Source organism: Megalopta genalis, chromosome 5 (genome assembly GCF_051020955.1).
Source record: "Megalopta genalis isolate 19385.01 chromosome 5, iyMegGena1_principal, whole genome shotgun sequence".
Taxonomy (NCBI): domain Eukaryota; kingdom Metazoa; phylum Arthropoda; class Insecta; order Hymenoptera; family Halictidae; genus Megalopta; species Megalopta genalis.
Window position 1 is genome coordinate 19,048,485 of NC_135017.1, and position 23,126 is coordinate 19,071,610.

Below are 23,126 nucleotides of genomic sequence, written 5' to 3' on the forward strand. Positions count from 1 at the left end.
CAGACCTATATGTGCGTGGCCGATTTAAGTTAACCAAAAATGAAGACTTGTCAATTAACTTGGTTTATTTTTAATGTATATTTAGTATACACTTTTAATTTGGAGCCAAGAATACCTGTTATCAAAAGAGGACTGAATGGCTCTTATTTCGGTTATTCTGTAGCTGAACATCAAGAAATTCCAGAGGATGGTTCAGAAAACCTAAAAAGTTGGTAAGGATCATTCATCACTTCTGTATAGTATAACTGAAATCATTATAACAATTATAAGAACTTAACATGTTTATATCGTATAGTTAGTATGGAAATTATTCGTACAGTGATAAATTTCAAATAAAACTTTATATATCCACATCAGTAAAAGATTTTAACTGAAAAAAATTATTAGTAAATATACTTAGATGGTTGTTGAATAGATTTAGTGTAAACAAAATTTAATCTCCATGAAAATTTTCAAAAGTATCAATAAAAACAGACATGTGTGCAGAACCAAACGTGTAGGAAATATTTATATGGTCCCATGAAAAATGAAAATAAATTTGATATTTAATGTTTTAATAATTATATAAGTACACATATCAACAATTCCGTAACGTAAATTGTTTAAAATTTTTTTAAATATTTTATATAATAACAAATGTAATTTTGTTTAATTCATAGGATGTTAATCGGTGCTCCATTGGATCAAAACAGACAACCAAATACTAACAGATCTGGTGCATTGTGGCAATGTCCACTTACAACATATCAAAGGGATTGCACTCAAGTGATCACAGATGGAAGAATAAGTACGTACAAAATTTTAATATATTCATGAATTTAGGATTCTTTGTCATTTCAAGTCTTATATTCATGAACATATCGATGTCTATGTATATAGATACTAGATTTACTGTAATGTGTGCATAACATTATTAAGAGATAAATAAATTCGACTTAATCAAGAAATTCATTGTTGTAAGAATTTATTTATATATTTATGAACATTGATTCAACATGCATGTCATTTTTAATGTTATTATTCTATGGAATTGTTAAGTTATTGAGCTTTATTTGATGTTGTATACATAATAAGATTATTTTTTTGTTAAATTATGTGTTGGTTAACGAGCAGCAGAGGCAGTTCTGTATGATTCAAGTAAGTCGATGAGTGGAGTTATTTGAATGGGCAGTTTTACCATTTTTATACAAAATTTTATTGACTGTGCAAAATTTTTGGACATTTGTTATGAAAATTATTGCATTAGCATGACATTTTTTAATGTACGAATTGCTAAACTATATTAAATTAATTAAAAATGGTCTTATTCTAACAAATATCCTATTGACAAAAAATATTTCTAACTTCACTTTGTTGTGACATCTCTTTTTTTACTATGGAACGTTTTTGTGTTGGCATTTGTATGTAAATTAAAATCTGAAATGATATTGTGTTTGCTATTAATAAAATTTACATTCATGTGCTTATTATTCTGCATAGTATATTTATATTTTATGGTTTTTTAATTATTTTCAGTAGATCCTCATATATATTTTACATTTGTTTCAGCATGATAATTTGTATGAAATGATTTGTTATCAATGTTTAAACATGTTACAATGATTTAAATATAAATATGTGCATACATAACTAATGATTTAATATGTTTTTTCTCATTTTAAAACATGTTATAATATGCATCTATAGTTTATGGCTTCATTGTTACATAATGAGAATTTTCATTAAATGCAATACCTGCATATAATGTTCTCAAATATTTTTGAATTGTGCTTAAGGGAATTACTTAGATTAAATAAACTGAAATGATACAATATTTTATTTGTACTACCTGATTGAATTTATTCTTAAACATGGATACTCTGGAAAATTAATTACAAAATCAAGAGCTATGTCACTAATTAACAGTTCATTTTTAATTTTTCAGGTTCGGAATCCGATGACTTACAACCACCAGGAAATGATGAAATAAAAAACAATCAATGGTTGGGAGTAACAGTTCGTAGTCAGGGCTCAGGAGGCAAAGTAATGGTACATATTCCTTTACATATAATATTTATTATTGTTATGAGGTATTTAATTCATTAGCTTTGATATATTTGTAGGTATGTGCACACAGACACATTGTGAAAACAGCAGATTCACAGTGGGGTCAAGGGCAATGTTATATATTAACACAAGACTTGAAATATCAAGATTTAAAAAAACCTTGCTCTGGAAAACCAACAAATAAGTAATATAAAAATTTTAATATATATTTCAATATATATTTCACAATTTGTGTACATTATACAATTAGATAAGGATGTTTTCTCACATTTTAGAGCTCATGAACAATTTGGATACTGTCAAGCCGGAACTAGTGGTGTACTTACTGCAGAGGATCGTGTTGTAATTGGTACACCAGGTCCACATACATGGAGGGGAACTTTATATCTTTTTACAATTTCAGACGACTTTTTAACTAGAGAAAGTACTGTTTACAATGCTCCAATGCAAGATTCTTCTCCTGTCAGCAAGTACAGTTATTTAGGTATGTACTTCTATTATATTTTGTTACCTTATTATTTTCAGTATTTATTTATAAAAATAAATTATTTTGATAACAATAAAAATACAACTTAAATTTGTAGGAATGTCTGTTGCTGTGGGGAATTTCTTTAATAATGGATTGGCATATGCTGCTGGAGCACCACGTTCTAATGGAACTGGTCAAGTTGTTTTACTTACACGACAAGATTATAAACCAGATATGAACGTAGCTCTCGTATTAGATGGCGAACAATTTGCGTCAAGTTTTGGATATGAAATTACGTCTGCGGATGTTAACGGAGACAAGTATATTTCTTTTCATAAATGTGTTTTGTAAACATTCATAGTTTAATTACTACACATTAGTATTTTCGTATTCCTTTCTTCCAGAATTTCAGATCTTATAGTTGCAGCACCATTTTATTTCAATAAAGCAGAAGGAGGTGCTGTATATGTATATACGTCATTGCAGAAATCTTTCAAGGATACTGAAAAAAGTAAACCTATTAAACTTGTTGGTCGTGAGGAATCAAGGTAAATATTCATCTGTACAGGGTGTCCCAATTAAGTTATTATAAAGTCTTTTATAGATATATAAGAATTGTGATACTATGTAATAATATGTAACTGAATTATAGATTCGGATTTGCATTAACGAATTTGGGAGATTTGAACAAAGATGGATACGAGGATATTGCAATTGGAGCACCTTATGAAGAAAAGGGAACGGTGTATATATACTTAGGTGCCAAAAATGGAATAATTACAGTGCCATCACAGGTATGATTTAATACACGCGTAAATATATGTAAAGTTGTAAAATATTGTTTCAAGTTTCCTTAATTTTTAGGTAATACACGCAGATGATATGCCACAACCGTTACAAACATTTGGTTACTCATTAAGTGGAGGAATTGATATGGATCAAAATGGATATTCGGATTTGTTGGTTGGAGCTTATGAAAACGATGCCGTAGCGCTTCTTCGTTCAAAAAAGATTATTGATATCACCACGTATATCCGCTACTTAAAAAGAAATGGTACATATCAGGAAAGAATAGAACCTATCGATCCTAATAAATTTGGATGTTCAGAAGACCCTGATTCAAATTACACATGGTACGTATAATTTACGAATTTCGGGAACATCACGTTTATAACAATGTTTTCATACAAAGTGAAATATTATACAAAGTGAATTCGTTGCAGTTTTTCGTTTGAAGCTTGTTGTAAAACAGAATCTCTTATAAAAGAAGAGGATATGCAAAATTTAAAACTAAATTATTACATTGAAGCCGAAACTTACACGGGGATTAAAAAATTCTCAAGAGTATGGTTTGGCGCTGGTAATTCTCGTCCACATTATATAAATCGTACAGTTACTTTAGACACAACAAAATTTGAGCATTGTCAGAAAGAAATAATTTATTTGAAGGTAATTATATTTGTTATTAGATTGCAATATTATGGACATAAATAATATTGTTCTATATAAATTTCTACATTTTCTTTCTTTAAGGAAAATACACGCGACATTCAATCACCAATTAAATTCCGGTTAAATTACTCTTTAATACAAGAGGAACCAATCATGCCAGCTGAAGGGCAACCTTTACCTGATATAAAAAATTATCCTATCTTAAATCAGCAAGAAGCTGCACGCATATTTGAAGCAACTTTTCAAAAAGATTGTGGTAATAATGATATTTGTGAAAGTGATCTGCAAGTCAAGGCTCGATTAAATTTATCAGGTATAATCTTTAATTAAATAAAAATACTATAATCTCAGAATTAATTTTATTAAAAAACAATAAGTATGTAAGCAATTTAAAAGGAATTAATATTATTTATATGTTAAGCTTCATCTGAGAAACCTCACATCTATGAACTCCTTTTGGGTGAAAGGGAGGAAGTTGTGGTAGATGTAAGTGTATCTAATATCGGAGAATCAGCATATGAAGCTCAACTATTCATCGTTCATTCGCATAGTTTGAATTACATCGCTATTAAAAGTAATGATTCCGTAATTTGCAATTTGCATAATACTACATTAGTGGCTTGTACCATTGGTAACCCGTTGAAGAAAGATAAAATGGTAAATATACAAGTAAGATTTGATCCTAAAGAATTGGAAGATAACGAATCGAAATTAGGATTTCTAATATTCGCAAATTCTACATCAAAAGAAATAAAGGAAAAGGAGCCTACAAGATTGCAAGCAACAGTAGTTAAATGTGCAGAATTATCAATTAAAGGGTAACTTCGAAATTTTTACTACAAATAAAAATTTGTGATATAATAAACAATGAAATATTTATTTACACGCGAAATATAAAAATTGCAGAAGTGTAAAAATTCCATGGGTTTACTATGGTGGGCCAGTCGTGGGCGAATCAGCTATAAAACACTTAAATGAAGTTGGGCCAAAAGTTTTACATATTTATCAAGTATTTAATAAAGGTCCTTGGAGGGTAAGCACTTTAGAAGTTCGAATTTCATGGCCTTACGAAGTGGCAAATGACAAGGCTCATGGCAAATGGCTTTTGTATTTAGAAGAAATGCCAAGTGTACAAGGTGATGCAGCAATAATATTATATAATTTATTAAACATGTATGCATGTTATATTATAACTTGAAAATGTTTTTTCTTGATTACTTAATATTGAGTATTTAAATGAATATTTTATTATTCATCTCATATTATAGCTTTAGGTGATGGCGTATGCACGTTGCCACCAGATCACCAGTTTAATCCATTAAAATTACAAGATAGTGCTAGTTATGATGATATCAATATCTTTCAATCTGCAATATCTACACCGCCTACAACTAATAACGACACGAATTATGTAAGAATGAAAAGAGATACAGAAAAAGTCGTTAATACACGAACAATGATTGATAGCGACGGTAATAGACGACAAATAGTTTCAATAGTACGTAACTTATTAAATGTATAATAAGAAGTACTCCGTGTATTTATTTATATTTATTCGAAAGCATTTTATTTTATTACAGAATTGCAAAGCAGGAACTGCAAAATGTTTTGATATTACATGCTTCATATATAATTTACAAAGAAAACAAGAAGCAATAATAACTGTTAAAGCAAGGTAATATTCAATATTATAAATAAAAGCGATGTTTAAATATAATAAAAACAACAAAATATTTTCCGTTATTATAAATTTAACTTTTGCATTGATGATATTGTTATCTTTTCTAGATTATGGAATTCTACACTTGTAGAAGATTATCCTAAAGTGGATGATGTAAAAATAGCTTCTAATGCGAAAATAGTTATACCTTCAAATGTTGAAATCCAACAAGAAAATTTGAAAGATGATTTTGCAATTGTAAGGATTACATTTTATAGTTATCAATTTGAAGTATTAATTTCATTATATTTTCTGAAATTTATATTTCAAATATTTTAATATACAGGCTGAGATGACTGTACATCCGGATCATATTGATCTGCAAGATAAGGAATCTATACCCATTGAGATAATTATAGGAGCTGTCGTAGCAGGTTTGATATTACTTATTATACTTACCTTAGTTCTACGAAAGTTTGGATTCTTTAAAAGACGGCGACCAGATCCTACACTGTCAGGAAATCTCGAAAAACATAGGGATGATAATCCAGAAAGTGAAGCGTTATGTAAACGTTAAAATTTATAATACCTGTTCATTTTGATCATATACTTAAAAATGTTTTTCATATATTTGCATGTTTACTTAAGTTTATAGTACTTACAATGAAAAATAACAAAGGATGACTGCTGCAGCTAAATGATAGATTACTATTGAAATAGTCAAATACAAGAAGTTTAAAAACGAGATTGTGATATATTGATATATTTATAAATATATACATATATATTTTTCAAATCACATGTGAAATCTCCTAATTGCATTTTGACATAGAATGTATTAAATTTATTACTTTGAAATTCATTATACAAATAAGCTGTTAACCATTTAGTTTTTTAATCATGAATTTCTATATTGGTACAATGATAATGCAACTTATGTTAGCATAGATGTTAAAATATAATTAAATGCTAACAATTTTTCGACAAATATAACATAATTTCGATGAATAACTTTAATGGTTAACAGATTAATTTCAATTTAACTGCCACTATTGATAAACATGCAATATTTTGCATATGTTCATAAGTATTCAAATATTTCATCTTACAAATCATTTGTGAGACTGTTACTGGTACAATTTTATATGCCTTTATTCCTGCATTTATAAAGATATCGAAATGGTAAAGGAATACTTTTCGACAATAATGCTGCTTAATTTATATAGTCTCGTAAACGCACAAACACATTAAACAAAGTGCAGCTTGGTCTAATGCATTTATATAATCTCATGTTATATAACTTAATTTTGTAGTTTATGAAACTGTTTAATTTATATAATAGAAAAATCTCCGATAAATTAAAAAATATGACATCTTGCCTATCCATATTACACATTATTACATATACTTTATATTATGAAATGGAAATAAATTATTTTTTATTTGGATTATAAAACAATATTACATTTTAAGAGTAGTTTATAGAATTTCTAGATTTACAATTATTCAATCATTAATTTTTCAATTTTACCAGCATACTAGTGATACTAGTATGTATAATTATTTTTAATATAAACGTGTGCCTTCGAATTATTTTAAACTTATTGAATAAATTATTATCTATATAAAGGTTTAATTAAGTCCTAAAAGTAGTTTGAATGTACAAAGAGGTACTTATGATTATTTCAACTGCCATTTAATGAAACTTATTCAAACCATAGGTATAATAGGCTTTTCTAACATTGAAATTAATTTTCCACAAAATGTTTTGGATTGCGTTATCTAAAATATGGTAACTCCAAGTAAAACAAAACTTTGTATACTAATTCTTTCACTATAAAATACATTCCTCAAAATATTTATATCATCTTTGGTGTAATAATTAGCAAACAGCAAAGTTTTATTCTAAGTTTCATCCTAAACATACATAAAAACAATCATGCAAGGAATTAATTGTAAGAAAGAAAAAGTTTACAATGTATATTCTTCACAGTAACATGAATCTAATATTATCTACTATATAACTTCCACATTATTTATATAAATCGTAACTAATCTACTAACTAAAAAATTCACTAACTGCTTCATATGTATATACTAATCTGCGAACACGATAATATTTTATATTAAAATAATTTAATTTATCTAATATTTACATTACTGGCTATATACTACTACCCTAAAATGTATTTGTAAAAAGGAGAAATAAGGTGAAAATCTTTGGTATTTTCACAGAAGTACTTAATAAAAAGTCCTTACAATATTATTATTCATTTATATTATTATTTGTCTACTTAAAGGTAGCTGTATATTGTAATTTAAGAAATTCAATGTAAACGGAAACAAAGACATATGTATACTGAAATCATACAATTCATACAATTTTTATTATGTAAGTCCTTATCAGCTCTAAAATATTCTTTTATAAACAATGAATAAAGATATAAAGCTATATTATTTTATAAATAAAATTTGTTTTATGAGATTAATATTTGCGAGATCTCTTCAGTTTATAAAATTTGTGTAATGTTCAACAAAAAAATATTATATAATCTCGATTAATGAATATTGTAAGTTTTTTAGTTTTTTAATATACTTTAATTAATCTTTAAAATATTTCAATAATCTTTACGTTAGCCTCCGTCCCCCATGGCAGAAAAACATTCATTATGGTAAAATTAGGATATAAAAAATTAAACCAACAGTACGGAATTATACAGGAAGATCTATTGTGTCAATACTGCATACAAAAAGAAAATGACAACATTACGAAACATAATTAATTACACTTTGAAGTTTGACTAACTATTATATTAATTAATTATATTTTGCGTTGTTATTATCAGCTTTTGTCACACAATATCGATGCAGCAGATTCTCCTGAATAAATCTATGCCCTTGGTTTAATATTTTACGTTCTAATTTTGCCATAATTTGTATTTTTTGGCGACCTTTCATTTTGCATACACGGATGACAATGGCGCCACTTACGGAGAAAAACTGAAGCTTCGTTCAGGGTTCGTACAGCGCCAATTAGTAAGTGGCAAAACACTCAAACTATTAGCCAAACAGTGGTGTCACTTGCGGTGAAATCTGTAAAGTAAGTGGCAAAACGTTCAAACTGTTAGCCAAAACAAATTGGCGCTGTACGAACCCTGAACGAAGTTTCATCTTTTCTACACAAGAGGCGTCACAATTGCCCACGTATGCACAATGCAGGATCGCCTAAAAACACTAATTATGGCGTAATTAATCCTTTTAATTTAAGACAGTATTTCTATGTGTACTGCCGCGTAGCCTTATATGTATACTGTTTCCTTTTTCATTTCCTGCCACGAGTCAGTAACCAATCAAAAATAGGTTAAAGAAGTAATATCAACTATTAACTGATTCTGATTGTCACATTGTGTTCCCCAAGCCACGCGATGCTATAAGGGGAATACGTACAATGCATATAAATTGTATGTATACTTATGTATGTGTACACACAATCATGTATAATTTTAATTTAGACCATTAATGCAATTTTTATATCTATAATACTAAGAAATCATGATTTATTAAAATCCTTCATCATAATTCTATGCATGTACATATATGCTACGTACAAACTATATATAAAGTATTGTTTCAAATAAGTATAAAATTGAAAACTATTATACAAAGTTTCTGGAAGATATAGATGTGTATACACTTTTTTGGTGATTTGTTGACTACTTTATAATAACTGTACGGAGTACCATATCAATAATATAAGTAGACACATAATATATACACTTAAAATAATGTTAATGTAATATTAATATATTTGAAGTTTCATTGCCAAATGTACATATATGCACGTAATTAAAATTGATTTAAATACACTAGCTAGAAGAATGATTGGTGAACACTTGTACGTATCTGTAAAATTATTGTCAATTATAATTAGACAGATACCCATCTCTTCCTACCTTTCTATGGTCTAACAAAGTTGTCCAATAAAAAAACATTTATATGTATTCACGAGTGATTTTTTTGTTTTAGTCATTGTAACAGTTTTATCACTTTATTAAAGATTGGAGTTTCACATATGGGTGTGAGTCAGTACATAGGGCAGTTACAAAATCAGTGACAGGTGGTTTGACGTTTATTCTCCGCCATCGTTATTAACGACAGGGACCTGCCATATTGCGCGTGATATAAAGAACTCTAATACATTTACGTTATTACGATTGTTGTTTGTACATTCCGTACAAGTGCCTATTGTTTATGTAGCAGCCACAGTGTTTAGAAATCCTCGTAATTCAATTATAAGAAAATATTTCATAATAGACAGCTGTAAAACGGTAAGTGTAACCTGCATTGTTGACATCAGGAACTTTTTTTTATTGAACAGTTGTCATTAGAAAATTAAGTTATGAACGATTATATTTATAAGTTTAATACCTGACATTATCTTATCAATTTATATCCCGATTTCCTACTATTGTAATATCGCTTCATGACAATATAGGAAAGAACTTATAAACTGTTACTGTCTTGTTCTTAATGTCATTTCTAATAATATGAATTCTGTATAATTGTATAAATTCCAATCTTCATGTTGAAAAAAAATCCATTCATTTTACTTTGTTAATCTATATATGCTTCTATAAAACATAAGCATTTATAAAAACAATTGTAGGGGCTATAATGATATTATACATAGGTAATTCTATAATGAATTCATCTATTGGATTTGCAAAATGTTTATCAAATTCGTTAGTTTAGTCCATACATATAATGTAGTATTAGGCATTGAAATTATGTATATTATACAACCATAAATGGTACTAGGGTAAATTAAGTTAATTCTGTAATAATTTTGAAGAAGTATATTTAAAAATATTGTTAGAATTCTCAAAATGATACTTAGGTTTCAATATGATTGAATTGATTCTGAAGACATTATATATTTTTGATAAAAAGTTTAAATATTTTTGTGCATAAAATGATAAAATCACAGTTTAGTATTAAATATATCAGATTATCTTTTTTACAGGTACAAAATGTCAACTGGTCCTTACAATTACTCTTATATCTTTAAGTATATCATTATAGGAGATATGGGAGTAGGAAAATCATGTTTATTGCATCAATTTACAGAAAAAAAATGTAAGTTTTGTTATGAAAAATGTATAAGCATGTCATACGTATAAGATATGCCAAAACATGTGTATGTATTTGGATTTGTAGCAGTAAGTTGAGCACATACTCAATTTCACTTTGTAACCAAACCATAGATATCCTTCTATTAGAATAATTCTTTTTAGAAATGACAATTATTTATTAAAGTTAATATTTCTAACAGTTACTTCAAAAATTGAGCTTTATGAAAACATTATAGTAGTTCAATTTGTATGAAAATTATTATTAATTCTGTAACCAAATACTTTAATGGGAATGTTCTATTATCTGAACAATTTGTATCCTAACAACAGATGCTTCAACCAAACAGATTTTAAGTATAAGAATTTAATATGATATACAGTAGTAATATGTATATATTAAAAAAATTATATGTATATTAAAATATTGGAAAAGTCATTGTTGTACTACTAAAAAAATGTCTTATCTAAATAATTGTATCTTCATAGCCAATATTTACCAATATTTTAGAAAAACTATAATCTCAAATAAAATTAATTTATAGACGTATGCGTTTGTTATATATATGTATAATATGTATAAGTTCTCTAAAAATCATTCAAAATTCATTATTTTATTCATCTATTATTAATGTCTTATTATTATATATACGTTTTATATTTTAGTTATGGCAGACTGCCCACATACCATCGGTGTAGAGTTTGGAACAAGAATTATTGAAGTGGCAGGGCAGAAAATAAAATTACAAATATGGGACACCGCTGGACAGGAACGTTTCCGGGCAGTTACAAGGTATTACCATATACTTATGGTTTTTAAATTCTGTAATATTGAATTTTGAAGTAAAACAAAAGTACACATCAACCTTGTTTTATAGATCTTATTATCGAGGTGCGGCCGGAGCATTAATGGTCTATGATATTACTCGTCGATCAACTTACAATCATCTTAGCAGCTGGCTTACAGACACAAGGAATTTAACTAATCCAAGCACTGTATGCAAAATATGATATTTTACATAATGGTATTTATGTCTGTAAAGTGTAACTACGATTGATGCGCAAACGTTGAATGATATACTTCTTACATTCCGTATATAAGACATTTTTACAACATAGAAAGCGAAGGCCTTTACATTTTACACTTACAGGTTATATTTTTGATTGGTAACAAAAGTGACTTGGAAGGTCAAAGAGATGTTACCTACGAAGAAGCAAAGCAATTTGCAGATGAAAATGGTCTCATGTTTGTAGAGGCTAGTGCAAAAACGTAAGTTATTAATTGTATTCACAAATTAAGTGTAAGTAATTATGAACTGTAATCCATAGTGTACCCCTTATATTTTTTATCAGGGGGCATAACGTTGAAGAAGCTTTTTTGGAAACTGCAAAAAAAATATTCCAAAGTATACAAGATGGACGGTGGGTATAATTTTAGTGATACTTCTCTTTGTTTTTGTGAATAATTTCAATACATCAATTTCATGCTTATAGCTTGGACTTGAATGCAGCAGAATCAGGAGTTCAACACAATCCAAGTCAACCAGGTCGTACCAATCTTCAAGGAGTATCTAATGAACAACAAGGTGGAAAAGATTCTTGCTCCTGTTAGGTCTTTATTTGTTTGTATATAGATATTTGAAATCATCGGTACTATTAATGCATATATGATTTATACTAAGCATAGCAAGCAAATAGTCTTTGATCTTTATCCCTTAACCTTTAATAAGACAAATCTACTTAATAAACATCAGTTCTTTTATAGTTATAATTAATTTACAAAAACATATGATATGAACACATGACTCAGTATAAACGTATACGTATAAATTGTATTGAAAACAAATTCTGTATTTTGCTTCAATGTTACAGCTTTTGTATGATTGTCGTGATTTGCATACATTTCCTATAGATATTATAATTTGTTTCATACAAAAATTAAATATTAAACAATATGTTGCACATGCGAACATTATGATACACATGTACAAGTGCATTGTACGAAATATTTACTTAATCACATGAAAATATGATAAACATGAATGTGACACAGTTGAATAAGATAAATATCTACCATTGTAAAGTACGTTTATGTAACAAGATTTGAGTATATCTGAAGGTGTTCGTTATCTAATTTACAGTTTGGAAGCTGTACTATAAGCTTAGATACAAAAAATTGTTGGTAACACATCTACACATCTGAGTAGCATCAAACAGCTGTCATAAAATGGCATAGTGAAACAAAATTAGTGTCATTTATATTATTTCATAACTACAATCCTGCTTTTATATCAAATGAACCTTTCATAAAAAAAACCTATATATTTTATTCTGAGCTCGACAAATTTTTATTTCTAAATAAAATTCTTAATTTTGCAATACTTTGAAGTTAGTGAAAGAATGAAGGTTTGCAGTGTTCTCCCGATAGCAGTTTTGTCGTATAGAATAGACACGTACATGTTAGCACAATTTCTTATTTTTCTTTCCTTTACATTTTGCCAAAAACTAGAATATAAAAAACAGTAACTTCTTAAATGATATGGTAGTTATTGATACTCAATTTGAATTATGTTTCTTTAGAGAAGTTTAAAAACAAATATTTGAACGGCAGTGGCAGTGGGAGTTACCAAATGTATGAATGTCAACATATTATATATATTTAAATTTGTCTTTTCATTAGCTATGATATTACACTAACCATATGCACTCCTATTTCATAAACAGTGTGCACAAACAAATTTCTTCTTTGGGACCATTTTTACTCTATGGGCAGTATGATAACAATTTTTACATAAATGATATTAGATTGTCATGAATTATAAAGACCAAGCTCCCATCAAGAGGACACTGCTTATTGTTATGGTTAACATTATTCCAAGACTTAAATAATAATTGCTGATAATAAGACATGTATTATAATATGATGTTATATTATATTATTTCATTTGGATTTTATGTTCAGTTTTATACAAATTAATTTATTATTCATTATTTCTTCTTAATTAGGAAAAATATTAGTAAATAGATGATAAATACATAGACTGCGGATGTTTATGCAAATTCCCATTTTGAAGAACTAATTGATTCAAAGAAGAATGAAGAAGATAAAACCTATTATCTCGATAAATATCTTTGCTATGTAAAGTATTAAATTTATGTTTAACTTTTTTAAAATTTCTATTTTACTGGATTTTACTGAACAAAATTAGTTATAAATGCATGAAGATCCGCAATCTAATTGTAATTTATTTATCATTTTCCAAATACAATAAAAGAATAAGTAATTCTTATATACCTAATTACTATTATTTATATTACTCTTAATTAAAGATCTGAAATTAGTTGTTGCTAATGAAAAGTTCATTTAAAAATGAATACACTTGCATTCCATTTAATATATTGTAAAAGTATTTGTCTGTCACGAAAAGATTAAACTAGTTAAAATAAATTTGACTATGCCTCATTATATACATAATGCAATATATATTCTAAAGAGAAAACTGACATGTAAAATAAACACAAACATGTTTCTTTTTCATTGGATATATACATATACATGCTATTAATTACATATTTGAGATTTTTATTTATTAATATTACTTGCTATAATATTTTCATCTCAAAATATAATAACTCCTTCCCATTACTAATAAAGTAAAAATTTTGAGCACAAGTATACCTTATCCTTGGTCATAATTTAAACATACAACAGGTAAGTATTAATTGATAAACATATGCTTTAAGTAAATACTTTAAGTAATTACTTTTAAATACATATGGAACATTATATTATATTATCTTTTATTATTTCATTTGGTATTTGTATTAATACATATACATATTTTTTGCCTTTAATAAAACAAAATTATTTCAATTTTACTTTTACGTATGTATTTCTGCAATACATTTACGTGATGTAATTGATTTTAGTATATATACAATAATTTCAACTTTCCCGCCTTGATTTATATCGTTCTTCTACGCTGTATTTTTACATGAATGAAATCTATGAATTAAAATTAAGTGATGCAACGATGCAAATGTAATTGTTGTGAACAGGTTATATAGGTTATACAATACAATTTATATTAATGGTCATGAATTTTTATTGCATCTTTGACTGTTTCTCAATATTTATGATACTGGGTATGATAAAAGGGTAAGTTATTTATTTAATGGAAAAGAGTGTTTATTATACCACGTCTTGTTGTTATTTTATGATTTATTAATTTAACATTTTGAATGTAAAATTATGTACGAATCTGTTAACTTTTACTGTCGTTGTTCATATTCAAACAAATGATGTCTATATGTATATAAGGCAACTTAATTATGCAATGTGTACACAGATTAATTAAATATATCAATGAAAAACAATTATAAAATTGTTTCTTAAGCAATTCGAATTGTACTTCATAAAGATTATATGACAATATACTTTAATGTTTGTTATTTACAATATATTCGCAAATAAAACGGGGTCTTACTTTCATTTTTTTTTCCTTTATGTCGCTTTTATTTTTAAATATAAATTTTATATTTTAAATTACTGTTTTTCTGTACATATCTCATTAGATCCCGGGAAATACTTGTTGATTTTACAACTATAGATAATTTAAATGACTGGATGGAAATGTCGGATACTGTTAGAACAGTGGGAATGTCAAAAGCTGTTTTGACATTGCAAACTACTCAAGTTTTTCAACGTGCAATTTTCTTTACTCTTCTGTGTCCACAAATAAATGGAGCTGGCTTTGCAGGAGTACGAAAGAGAACAAATTTAAATTTATTAAACTTTAAGAATATTGAAATAACTTGTAGAGGGCAAGGTAGTAATAAAAATTACAAAGTTGTTCTTCGAGATAATGGTCACCATACAAATGAAGATATAACATATGAACAGATTTTCACGGTAAATCGAATTATTAGTTCAAGTAATAATATATACAAAAAATGACTATAAATTTAGTTATATAACATTCGTTTTCATTTCAAAGATATAGTTTAATAGTATTTATATTTATAATCTGGAATCAATATGAACATTTTATTGATACAGGCACCAATGTCAAATACTATATTTTCAACTGTAGTATTACCTTTGGCAAATTTTAAAGCGTACTATCGTGGACGAGGAATACCTGATGCAAAGCAATTAGATATTGGGAATATTACAATGCTGGGTTTGCAGGTTTATGGTGGAGTTTATTCAAAAGTTAAACAAAGTGGTGTATCATCATTAGAAATAGAAAATATTACTTTATCATAACATTCATACTATTGTAAATGTGACTTTTTTGTACTCATATGTGTACCCAATATTGTAATTTTATAAAGATTACATAAATATATCAAAACAACAAATTTTGTTAAAGTTTAATCACTATAAAATTACATGAATTCTACGAAAATAGCTAATTGAAAACTATTCAATTTCTGTTCTCATTTTAACTTACAAACATCAGCAAGCAGTTCTTAAACGTGTAAAAGTATAGTTTGCAATTAATGATAATAACGTGATTAGAAACAATATAATATTTTATTTGTAACAGAGAATAGTGAACAATTTAACGTATTTGCAAGTTACCAATCATTTAAGTAGTTTTCTTCAAGACTGTTATACAATTTAAGCTCATGATTTAATCTGTAAATGAAATATGTATAGACATAGATGCAGATATAGAATATACTACACGTGTTTTTATTATTAATTATTATTATTACTATTAATTAATTAAAATAATCGTATGTATTACGAATATGTAAATATGAAGTTCATTTACTTACGTTTTAAAAGCATCGCCTATTTCTTGTACTTTAGATGGATGGCAAACAATTGTCGTTTTACATTGTATTGGATCAAATAATGGTGGTAAATATTGAGATGCTATACGCCCCATATCTTCAATTTTTACTGCAAATATACGTTGCACCATTTGCTGGGAATAATTATGCGGCACTTTTTTGAAATAAGATAATAACGAATGTTCTACTAAATCACCCACGCTTTGCTCTTTTTCAATAATTTGAAAAATTAAAGAAGATTTTGCTGACTCGAAAAGTAACTTTTCCCATTTATTTTCAGTAATATGCGTATTCTGTAATAAAGAAATTATAATGTTAATCTTTTGATAATGTTAATCTTAATGAAAATCTAAACTTACCACAATTGATTTAGCTTCTTTATATGCTGCAACAATATTTGTTGATCTATAAAATGACAAATATAATAATCCTTCATTTGCATTAACATAAATATTGTATGCATATGAAAGACCTTGACCTCTTATAAGCTTCCACATGGGGCCCTATAAAAAATATAATTTGATATATTCCAAATATATAAATACAATGTAATTTACAATTGAATAATTATAATTTTGTTTTTACCTACCTCCAATTGTATCAAATATTGCAAACAAACAAGCAATGGAGCTAAATCTATATGTTGATAATTATTTATACATTGACAGCTTTGTATTAAAAACGAGGATTCTATACATCCTAATCCAGTAACGCATCCGTTAATTGAAATTTCGTGTGGAGGATTTATAAGCATCGAGTCCGGAATAATGTCAAGTCTATACAATTAAATTATGTAATTAAAACTTATGTACCTAAAATTTAAAAATTACATTTACCTAGTTTTTTCCAATGTCTCTAGATTAGAAAAACAGGTGGCCCACGATTTGTATACATCTGGATTTCGAGAAGTCAACTTGTCCACATTAGTTGCTATGTACATTGTCATATTTTTAGGTGTTGTTAAAATCTTCCTAACTATTTCAATTTCTGATATAATAGAACCTTCTTCTTTTTCATCATTTAAACGGTTTAAAACATTAGTAAGAAACTTTTGTTGTCGCAGCATACTAGATGTAAATTGATTGCTGTCTAAAAGTTAAAAATGATATAACTGTTTGTAAGAATAGATGATTACAAAAAGAATATTTTCTTACCTTTGTTATATAATAATCCTTTCATTAAGTCGCTTACAACTTTACTTCCTTTTCTTTTAACTTGAGCTACATCGTTCACCATTTTTGTAGCTATTATCTTTAGTCTGTTAGATGTGAGCTCAGTTTCATATAACAACTCTTTCATCCACCTCACACCTTTATCATACTTTTCTATCTCTAGCTAAGTAATGAAAATAATCATTTAATATAATCAATAGTTATGATATTAAAATTATATAAAAAAATTGTGTGAATTACATGCAACATCAAAATAGCACTATGGCTATATGATCCACATGAAAATCTAAAAGAATTGTCAACTCCGATTCTGGTATCAGATGCTACTGTATCTGCTTCTAGTTCAGCCACTACTTCTTCATGTAGAATGAGTTGTCCGTTTCGCTTTACTGGGCTTTCCATAATAACTTCGAGTAATAAAGGAATGTAAGGTCTGTATTTTCTCTCAACAGACGATGTATCCATGATAGCAAACAACTGAAAAGAATTGTATAGTTACATATAAAATGATGAAATAGAGTAATTTATAAACACGCTGGTAAAATAATTTGATACATACATATACAAAATTAGTGTTAACATGATCCAAGTACGTATAAAACGGTAAACGCGATAAAACAAACCTACAATCAACTTGTGATGTTTCTGTCGTATAACTTTTGATATGATGAAAGCTAATGAGATCAGTACTTGGAATAGGTACTGAACTTAGCATTTCATCAGGCACAGGTACCTAAATTAGACAAAAGTATAATATAAAAAGCAAGATAAGTAAATTTTTATGCAACTAAGCTTTAAGAGATTACATACATTATTTTTTGCAATAGCATCTTCTAATTCTTTTTCTTTCAGTTGAAGACCTTCTTCACCTAACTCTTTAATTTGTTTAGCTACTCGTTCCTTCTCCTTCTCAGTTAATTCATGTTGTTTTTCTAAACTAGGAATTCCTTTAACAATTACCATTGGGGTATCAAGCAAACATACTTTTAAAAGATCCAACCAAAAAGATTCTGGTTCCATTTCTAATTTCTTGAGATCTTCAATTTGGTTTGATCTCCGAACTAACTAAAATTATGAAGAATTAGGTGTTGTATCAACGAAACATTATCAAATAAAAATTAATATAGTATATTATAAAATTTACTTACATCTTCATCTTTACCATAAAGCAGATGCCTAACCATCATCATTGCTACTGTATCGTGAGGTGCTCTTTCTAAGCAACTTAATCTTTCAAGGATGCACCTATGAGCAAGAGTTTTCATTCGTTTCATATCAATGCCTTTTTTATGCACATCATTTAATGTCTTTAACAATTGATCTTTCACGAGTGAAATCTTCGACTTTGGTACATTTTCAAATTCAAGACACAAAAGAGATACTGAATATTCGTAGGAAAAGTAGGTGATATTACTAGCATATGGGTCAGCAATTTCAAGAAATTCTTTTTGTAGTGGGCTAACTGAAGTGTCTGTGAGATATTTCAATAGTAAATCACAAGCAATAACGTTGTATATATCATTAACAACTGATGGTCCTTGCCAAGCAATATTTATTATTCCATTATCTTCATCATCACAAGGATAAAGCACATTTATGTCTTTGCTTTCAAGAAGAGCTGGAACTGGACTTTGCCAAGGTTTTTCAAATAAATCTCTACTTCCCTAAAACATTATTCAAATCATATAATTTTTTGAGAATATTAATTAATTAAGATGCACAACATTTTGTTTACATACTCTTAACATGATCTTTTCTTCTATAGGTAGTAGAGCTTCGAATACAACATCATGTTTTATTTGGCCAACTATTATCAGGGTCAAATTTTCAGGCCTATAGAAGTCTTTATGATATTGTTTCACTTTTTCATTATTAGTACTTTCTCTAAGATTCTTTAATGCTCCTATTAAAGTAAAATGTTTTTTATAAATAGAAGTTATAATGTATATTATTGTATTATATGCACAAAAAAATGTTAAAATAAATAGGTCTTACCTCCAGTAATAGATTTATAACCGCAATGACCAGGAAAAATTGCACGAGATAGTTCTGTATATACTAAAGATTCACCTGTTTGTTCAACACCTTGCATTTCGCAATATACCACACCAGCATCTTCACCTTTACCATCAATATGGTGTACTTCTGTAACATAAGCTGAATCCTATTCAAATATTAATAAATCAATTACAATCACCAAAAATGGATGTGTGAATATGTTTTATAATATTAATTACTAAATTTTTTTACCATAAGTGTTGGATAAAGAATATGATCGAGATACACAGGCATTAAGGATAAGAATCCTTCACTACCAGCAGTTGTCATAGTATAATATGTAAAGTCGACAAAGGTTGCTGCATTGGTGCCAGATGCCAAACATCTATTTGCCCATAAATCTAAAACTCCTTTGTATGGATAACATTCACTTCCCAAAAAAATAAGATGTTCCAATGTGTGAGGTAGTCCATCATCGTTGTGTGCTTCAGTAGCTAATTTCCAAATGATCAACAAAATTATGATTATAACATAAATGTATAAATATCATGTGAGAACGGATTAAAATCATTTTCATATGTTAAGAAAATATCACGAATATAATAACAAAGGAAATTACCAAAGCCAAAATAGCCAGATACAACAGGACCGTCAACTTCTGCTATACAAACCGTAATTCCGGAATTTGTAGATTTATAAACATATACTGGTATTGTATCATCGATTTTTAAACGATGTATACATTGAAATTCATTGTTAGATCCCATAATTTCTTTAGATGAACTATTAACAGGCGCTATGTTAAATTATATATTTTCCGATATTCTACGTATTATTATCACCAGTGAAGAATCTTTACTGAAGATGTCAAACTGTTCGCACACAGCTTGAGTTCAGGATTTCGGTACGCCAACTTGTGCAAAAACCAGGTGGTATATTGTACTAAATTGCAGAGATCTGACAGGTTTGGTTCTACCAGAAAGAAAATGAGTGTTCACGCCCGAGCTTTCGTTGCGCCCTGTATAGTGCTGCCACCGCGGCAACCTGTATTTTAATACGCATCCAAGCCCGCGCAGTTGCTTTAGAAGGAGAACGAGAGATGATCGAGAGAGATAGAATGAAAACCAGCGGGCTCTATGTGTGTGTGTTCACGCGGACGAAAAATCTATACCGTCTCCCTTTATCGTGCTCGTAGTCTCTCTCTCCGTACGCCTGACACAAGTGATGCGATATTCAACATGTACTTTTTCCCCAAACAGGATTCTCGACGGCGATCATTTCCACAATTATTAAAATTTTCGAAACAAGCGAGTCAAGTGTTATTTTACGTATGATGGAAAGAGAATATTGAGTGTTAAATTTAAAAGACTGAGCTTGCACGAGTTCTTTAATGTTTGATGGACGTGTTTACTTTCAATCGCTATCCTTCTCTATGTTTAGAACACCACATAAAAATGTATTAAATACTTCTATTATAACAGTCACTCAGCAAACCTCAAATTATGACAGAAATGAAAAAATATTATAATAATATAAAATGAACTGTTGTGTATTAATTATTTAAATATACATTTTATTTTTCATTTTACAACTTAATTCTATCACTAATAATTATTCCAAGCTCGTTAATAAATCTATCATTTCTTGTCTTTTAGCCATTTCCTTACGCATTTCAAGAAGTCTTGCTGGTTTCAATTTTCTTCTAGGAATATGTTTCAGTGCTATGTCCCAATCATTTGTATGATGTAGATCCAATAATATGGCTAGAACTTGATTCAAAGGAAGATTCTTTGTAGATCCAGTCCCCCATGGCAAATGCTCAGATAGAGGCAATCGGGCCATCTGAATTCTTTCACTTCTAGCTTTTGCAAATGAAACTCGTTTAGGATGCATCTGAAATATATGCATAAGGATAGTACAGAACAAATTACACAATTCATTAATAAATAAATAATAAAATGTTTCACCTTATCTACCATGCCACCAATTATGTACACCATATCAGCATCAAATTTTTTTAGTACTTGGTTCGTATCTGGTGTAAGATATACTAATTTATCTTTGTCAAATATATCTAAGTATGATTTTTCAGTAACATTTAATGGGAAGTTATCATCATATATTGTTGGTATATTTTTATGCATCTGTTTCATCACAAGACTAGATTTATTAGTATTGCAAAAATATAAATTGAAGGGACTTTTGTGAATTCGATTTTGTGCAAATGCCAACACTAATTGCTTTGCACAATTATAAGATTCATATACTGACATATAACTGTCATAACTAAGATCATATACTATTCTTGGTTCATATAATATAGCATTCATTAACCTCATATTGTAAAAATTGTTCATCATTTTACTTGCTATACGCATGAACATTGTGTTAAAGTGTAAACCATAACGAATAATATCACCACTTTGATCTATTGGTACATGTGGTTTTTCTATATCTGCTGTTATTTGTTTCATTTTCTTTGCATCTTCTTTCACTTGTTCAATTCTCCAACGAAACTCTAAAAATCCTCTAAGTATTCAAGACAAATATTAGACTTGATATATATATACAACTAAAATTATTTTTTAATATAAAATTTAATATTATACAACCTTCTTTGTGATTTACTAGTTATTGCAAGTAACAGTAACCATTCTGTAGGGCGTAGCTCAGTTGGTACTCTGCCATTTGAATACCGATAGCTTTCTACTTCTAATTCTAATTTCTGAAATATTAAACGATTCTCAGGATCTGCAAGAAATTCTTGAAATTTCTTTTCATCGTTTTCTCTGTACTGTCGATTCACTTCCATAGATTTATTAAGTACACAGTATGTTCGTGTTATTAATGCACAATATTTAAAATGGTGTTTCTGTGTCGAATGTGTAAATATTGTGTTTACACTTTTATTTTGTATTATAGAAATACAAGTATTTAAATGAGGTTTCCTCGAAATAACAATACATCCCCGAAATGTCTTATTAAACATCTTGAAAGTTGAAAAACTTATCGCACAACAATTAAACTAACTTATATAGATACTAACTATGAAATTATGCAGAATTTATATCTTTCTTTTCTCAAATCCAATTTTTTAGTGTACATGTGCACACGCGGTTAAGGTTAGATTGGTAATATTCGTGAATAAAGATTTAAACCGGCATCTATGAAACTGGCTACGGAGTTTCACTTTTTCTCCACAAGAGGCGTCTCAATTGTTGGTGTTGGCGTGCGAGAGTGGTTGCGGGCAGAGTTCTCGACGTTTGACCATTCTTGGAATTTCCACTCAAGATCAGTGTGTCCATTGGTATCTAGTGTATCCAATGATGTTAGGGATTTTGCTCGGAATCTGCTCCAAGTGACGGAGAGGAGACTTCGCAAATGGTATTGGACGA

The 23,126-nt window shown here is 28.4% G+C and overlaps 5 protein-coding genes across 6 annotated transcripts; 3 read left to right on the forward strand and 2 right to left on the reverse strand.

Annotated features, from left to right (window-relative positions):
• Positions 1-39: 39 nt before the first annotated feature.
• Positions 40-7,893, forward strand: mew (multiple edematous wings). 2 transcript variants are annotated; one of them, XM_076521622.1, is made up of 18 exons: positions 40-212; positions 660-787; positions 1,114-1,137; positions 1,925-2,028; positions 2,103-2,230; positions 2,322-2,530; positions 2,631-2,835; positions 2,920-3,063; positions 3,168-3,309; positions 3,380-3,648; positions 3,739-3,964; positions 4,049-4,280; positions 4,389-4,785; positions 4,874-5,103; positions 5,236-5,465; positions 5,548-5,642; positions 5,756-5,885; positions 5,974-7,893. In XM_076521622.1, exons 1-18 carry the CDS (start codon positions 40-42, stop codon positions 6,202-6,204), a joined length of 3,297 nt encoding a protein of 1,098 aa, XP_076377737.1. In that variant the 3' UTR covers positions 6,205-7,893. The 2 variants fall into 2 exon arrangements, with proteins under 2 accessions (XP_076377737.1, XP_076377738.1); XM_076521623.1 differs by lacking the exon at positions 1,114-1,137.
• Positions 7,894-9,576: 1,683 nt separating this feature from the next.
• Positions 9,577-14,327, forward strand: Rab14 (RAS oncogene family member Rab14). The gene is made up of 7 exons (XM_076521633.1): positions 9,577-9,955; positions 10,651-10,763; positions 11,423-11,549; positions 11,635-11,752; positions 11,908-12,026; positions 12,110-12,178; positions 12,251-14,327. Exons 2-7 carry the CDS (start codon positions 10,658-10,660, stop codon positions 12,366-12,368), a joined length of 657 nt encoding a protein of 218 aa, XP_076377748.1. The 5' UTR covers positions 9,577-9,955; positions 10,651-10,657; the 3' UTR covers positions 12,369-14,327.
• A 247-nt stretch (positions 14,328-14,574) lies between these two features.
• LOC117219797 (uncharacterized) lies at positions 14,575-16,120 on the forward strand. Its single transcript, XM_076521634.1, has 3 exons — positions 14,575-14,915; positions 15,332-15,668; positions 15,816-16,120. The coding sequence occupies exons 1-3, from the start codon at positions 14,848-14,850 to the stop codon at positions 16,023-16,025; spliced, it is 615 nt and encodes a 204-aa protein (XP_076377749.1). The 5' UTR covers positions 14,575-14,847; the 3' UTR covers positions 16,026-16,120.
• A 156-nt stretch (positions 16,121-16,276) lies between these two features.
• LOC117219796 (uncharacterized protein C05D11.1) lies at positions 16,277-20,765 on the reverse strand. The gene is made up of 14 exons (XM_033469239.2): positions 20,351-20,765; positions 19,984-20,225; positions 19,729-19,897; positions 19,473-19,636; positions 18,882-19,397; positions 18,544-18,798; positions 18,293-18,466; positions 17,974-18,210; positions 17,716-17,896; positions 17,398-17,650; positions 17,151-17,337; positions 16,921-17,064; positions 16,544-16,854; positions 16,277-16,400 (listed from the first exon to the last, which is right to left on the reverse strand). Exons 1-14 carry the CDS (start codon positions 20,496-20,498, stop codon positions 16,340-16,342), a joined length of 3,042 nt encoding a protein of 1,013 aa, XP_033325130.2. The 5' UTR covers positions 20,499-20,765; the 3' UTR covers positions 16,277-16,339.
• Positions 20,766-21,264: 499 nt separating this feature from the next.
• rswl (tRNA methyltransferase roswell) lies at positions 21,265-23,042 on the reverse strand. Its single transcript, XM_033469273.2, has 3 exons — positions 22,344-23,042; positions 21,699-22,260; positions 21,265-21,624 (listed from the first exon to the last, which is right to left on the reverse strand). Exons 1-3 carry the CDS (start codon positions 22,718-22,720, stop codon positions 21,343-21,345), a joined length of 1,221 nt encoding a protein of 406 aa, XP_033325164.2. The 5' UTR covers positions 22,721-23,042; the 3' UTR covers positions 21,265-21,342.
• Positions 23,043-23,126: the final 84 nt, after the last annotated feature.